Source organism: Euprymna scolopes, chromosome 45 (genome assembly GCF_053919585.1).
Source record: "Euprymna scolopes isolate OS-2025 chromosome 45, ASM5391958v1, whole genome shotgun sequence".
NCBI lineage: Eukaryota > Metazoa > Mollusca > Cephalopoda > Sepiida > Sepiolidae > Euprymna > Euprymna scolopes.
In genome coordinates this window covers 53,797,169-53,801,906 of record NC_136526.1, presented here as the reverse complement: position 1 = coordinate 53,801,906, position 4,738 = coordinate 53,797,169, and the positions used below count along the sequence as shown (strand labels likewise).

Genomic DNA, 4,738 nt, shown 5'->3' with positions numbered 1-4,738 from the left:
AAACCAGTTTTGCGTCCGATGCTGTTTTCCTGCTCACACGGATCGGGATTGTAAAACCCAACTGAAATGTGCTGAATGCGGAAATGGTTGTCATAACACTGCTCTCCACCCCGAACCCGTTATACAAGCGCCACCTCAAAGAGCCATGCAAAATCATGGCGGGGGAGAGTAACGGTGTTGCAACCCACTGCACGCAGGTGTGCGGCGGCAACTCAGTTGCCAAATCTTGCTCGAAGATTTGCCTGGTGATGGTGCACCCCGAAGGCTTACAAGATGTATGCCATTATTGATGAGCAATAGGTCACTTGCTCACCCCGAGTTCTTCGACTTGTTCAATGATCATGGTCCCCCATCTTCTTATTCACTCAGGACATGTGTGGGTGTCATGGAGATGGTTCGAAGAAGAACCCGCGGGTACAGGATCAACTCTATGGACGGACGCGTCAGTCTCCCGCTTCCCACGCTCATCGAATGTGCTGAGGTGCCCAACAACCGTGCGGAAATCCCAACGCCCGAAATGGCACGTCACCATAAACACTTGGCCAGCATAGCAAAGGATATTCCGGAGTTGGATCCCGATGCTCCAATTTTGTTGCTCCTAGGTCGGGACATTATTGATGCGCACAAGGTACATGATCAGCTCCTTGGCCCTCGCAACACTCCTTACGCCCAGAGGCTGGGTGATAGTGGGCGATGTGTGCCTTGGCCACACACATAAGCCCGACGCCGTGAACACCTTCCTTACAAACACCGAGGGAGGAGGGCGACCAACCAACTTCGAGCCGTGCCCCAATTCATTCCAGATAAGAGAACCACATTTCAAGAGGGAACTAGGTGGTTCTGTGTTCCAGTCGACTAGGGCGGATGAGAAACTAGCCCACTCTATAGAAGACGAGATCTTCTTGGACATTATGAACAAAGGAGTGATGAAGGGCAGCAACGGCAGCTGGATGGCGCCTCTTCCCTTTAAACCATCCCGACCTCGTCTCCCAGACAACCGACAGCAAGCAGTGAATCGACTCAACTCACTCTTCCGTCAATTCCAGAAAAGGCCACAACTCCAAGAGGACTTCCACTTCTTTATGCAGAAAATGTTCGACAATGGTCACGCAGAGATCGCTCCGCCACTCAATGATGAGGCAGAGAGATGGTATTTGCCCATGTTCGGTGTCTACCATCCCAAAAAGCCTACCAAAATAAGAGTCGTTTTCGACTCCAGTGCGCAACACTATGGAGTATCACTAAATCACACTCTTCTCACCGGGCCGGACCTGAACAATAACTTGATAGGATTACTGCTCCGTTTCCGAAGAGAACCCGTGGCCTTTATGGCTGACGTGGAGCAGATGTTTTTCTGTTTTCTCGTGAAGAAAGAACACAGAAACTTTCTGAGATTCTTGTGGCACAAGGATAATGACTTCGACAAGGAAATTGTGGAATATCGAATGAAAGTCCATGTATTTGGCAACAGCCCTTCACCTGCAGCCCTGCAGTTGTCCGTTTCGTGAACAGAGACTTCTATGTCGACGACGGGTTGAAGTCGGTGCCCACTGTAACAGATGCCATTTCCTTGTTGAAGGAGACTCATGAAGTCTTGAAAGCTTCAAATTTGAGGTTGCATAAAATAGCCTCCAACAAGAAAGAGGTTCTGGATGCCTTCTCTACCGAGGACCTCGCCAGTGACATCAAAGACTTAAATCTCGATGTGGATGCACTGCCTGTGCAACGTAGCCTGGGACTCGAGTGGGACCCCAAAGGAGACTGCTTCACCTTTAGTGTTGTCCAAGAGAAAAAGCCGTACACTCGCAGAGGAATCCTATCCACCATCAATAGCCTCTATGACCCCCTTGGGTTTGTGGCGCCCGTCATCCTCCAGGGCAAATTAATCTTAAGAGAGTTGATGTCTGAAAAATTTGAGTGGGATACTCCCTTACCGCCTCAGAAGGAACAACTGTGGACCGTTTAGCGTGATTCCTTACAGGGGTTACACAACCTCCAAATACCTAGGACATACACCTCAAGGTCCCCAACTGCAGCAGCATTCAAGGAATTGTGCGTCTTCTCCGATGTGTCAACGAGGGCTATAGCAGCTGTAGCCTATCTAAGAGTCACCTACCCGGATCGTACTTGCGAGATCGGGTTTATCATGGGTAAAACCAAATTGGCACCAAATCCTGAGATTTCAATACCTCGACTGGAACTATGTGCAGCCGTCCTAGCAGTGGAATTAGCTGACATGGTTCTCTCAGAGCTGGACATGCAGATTGATTCGACACTCTTCTTCACGGACAGTAAAGTCGTTCTCGGCTACATAAGCAACGAACAACGCCGTTTTTATGTTTATGTTAGCAATCGTGTACGACGCATCCGCCAGTCCTCACAACCCAAGCAGTGGAGCTATGTATCTACCAATCGAAACCCAGCTGACAGTCGAACCAGATCGATTCCTGCCACCCAACTCTCGACCGCAGCCTGGCTTAATGGTCCTTCATTCCAGTTTCGCAAACCCACCTTCAAACCTCATAATCCAGAACCCTACAATCTCGTTGATCCTGATAGCGACGCCGATGTGCGCCCTGTGGTGACAGCGTTCACCTCCCACTGTTCCCCTTCGTCGCTTGGTTCCCATCGTTTCACAAGGTTCTCCACCTGGAAGACTTTAACCCGCACTATTGCCCGCTTGATCCACATCTCCCAGTCATGGCATAGGGACAACAGGACAAATGATTGCGTGGGTTGGCACTACTGCAAAACACCCCGGTCGGCAGAAGCGTTATCTCAATCAACAAAAATAATTATCCGATCGGTACAAAGAGATGCGTATGCGGTGGAGATCTCCTGTTTATCCGAACACAGGGAGCTTCCCAAGAGTAGTGCACTTCGCAAATTGGATCCGTTCGTCGACAACCAAGGTCTTCTCAGAGTCGGAGGTCGCACACGTAGAGCCTCGATTCATCACAACGATATGCACCCTCTCATCGTACCTGGGAAACATCATGTGGCAACATTGCTCATCGAACACCACCATCGACTAGTGTACCACCAAGGCCGTCACTTCACAGAAGGTGCCATTCGTTCTGCCGGCTTCTGGATTGTTGGTGGAAAGAAATCCATAAGCAGAATTATATACTACTGTGTAATTTGCAGGAAGCTCCGGGGACCTGTGCAGATCCAAAAGATGGCCGACCTACCAGAGGACCGCCTTTCCTTTGAACCTCCCTTCACTAATGTGGGGCTTGATGTGTTTGGGCCTTGGCCCATCACATCACGACGAACTAGAGGAGGCTTAGCCCACAGCAAGAGGTGGGCGGCTATATTTACGTGTATGACAAGAGCGATTCACATTGAGGTCCTGGAATCGCTAGACACGTCTGCCTTGATAAACGCTCTCAGACGTTTCTTTGCCATTCGAGGCCCTGCAAAAATCATTCGTTCGGATCACGGCTCCAATTTCGTCGGCGCTAGGAAAGAGTTGAACATCAATTCCAACTTGAATACCAGGGCAGTGACTCAACACCTTGCTGACCAGGGTTGTACATGGCTGTTCAATCCTCCACATGCACCACACATGGGTCGAGTGTGGGAGAGAATGATAGGGATAACCAAAAAAATCCTAAATTCTATGCTGTTGCAACACGGGAGCACCATACTAACCCATGAAGTTTTCACCACATTTATGGCTGAGGTTACTGCAATTGTCAACAACAGGCCACTGGTCCCAGTCTATTCAGACCCAGAGGATCCTGTTCTGTTGACACCTACCACACTCCTCACCCAGAAAATGGGATCCATTCCGACCCCCCCCCCCCTGGGACCTTTAACTTAAAAGACTCAGCCAGACGACAATGGAGACACGTCCAGCACTTAGCGCAAACGTTTTGGCATCGATGGAAAAACCAGTATCTGCCCCTTCTACAAACTCGAAGTAAATGGACTTCACAAGTTCCAAATTTGGAGCCTGGTAGTTTAGTCCTCATAAAGGACAAGGACGCTAAGAGGAACGAATGGCCTTTGGGAATCGTTACCCGAGTTATCCCTAGCAAGGATGGTCTGGTTTGACAGGTTGAGATAAAAGCTTGCAAAAAGGACTCTATCAAATTGTTTCTTAGACCTGTGACAGAGACTGTGCTTCTCCTCTCCCCATATACCCCTCCCCCTGTGCACAAAACGTCTAACAAGTAAAAAACCAAAAAAAAAAAAAAAAAAAAAAAACTTAATGTCCCCCCCCCCTGCTCCTGCTCAGAAAACATCTACCCACTAAGACTTTCAACATATCATTTTCTCAATTTAAAGACCCTCGTATCAGCTCTTGTCCCTTAACTTATGCTTCTGCTACAACAAGACTTTTAGTATTTCCTTTCTCCCTATTTTTTTATCAGTTGTCACCCTTGATCCTATGTTTTTATGTCCACCTTGATGTTTTCACTAATTCTTATTACCACTGACATTTACCTCCTTGCAACTCTGGATTTCTTTACGAGAGACTCAAAATCCAAACGCAGGTTGTATTAGAGCTAAACCGCCAAGATGAACATTTGAGATTACAATCTCAGACGGGGAGTGTCATGTTTTGCAAAAGGACCTTTTTTTATTTGGGGACATATTTTACTTGTCACCGTACTTTTGACTTCTCGTTTGCTGTGACGTTATCTTAAACTTTCCCCTTTTTTTATTCTTTATCCTTTCTTTCACGTTAAATCGCTATTTAAGGAACTTTAGGTATTGTTTTGGTTAATTT

At 47.8% G+C, this 4,738-nt stretch overlaps 2 protein-coding genes across 2 annotated transcripts; both read left to right on the top strand.

Moving 5' to 3' along the window:
* Positions 1 to 632: 632 nt before the first annotated feature.
* Positions 633 to 1,508, top strand: LOC145269195 (uncharacterized). The gene has a single exon (XM_080124810.1). It carries the CDS (start codon positions 633 to 635, stop codon positions 1,506 to 1,508), a length of 876 nt encoding a protein of 291 aa, XP_079980936.1.
* A 638-nt stretch (positions 1,509 to 2,146) lies between these two features.
* LOC145269194 (uncharacterized) lies at positions 2,147 to 3,826 on the top strand. The gene has a single exon (XM_080124809.1). The coding sequence runs from the start codon at positions 2,147 to 2,149 to the stop codon at positions 3,824 to 3,826; it is 1,680 nt and encodes a 559-aa protein (XP_079980935.1).
* Positions 3,827 to 4,738: the final 912 nt, after the last annotated feature.

What these genes read in the sequence shown, in the direction of transcription:
- LOC145269195 (XM_080124810.1), top strand. Translation starts at nt 633, where the DNA reads ATGATCAGCTCCTTGGCCCTCGCAACACTCCTTACGCCCAGAGGCTGG.
- LOC145269194 (XM_080124809.1), top strand. Translation starts at nt 2,147, where the DNA reads ATGGGTAAAACCAAATTGGCACCAAATCCTGAGATTTCAATACCTCGA.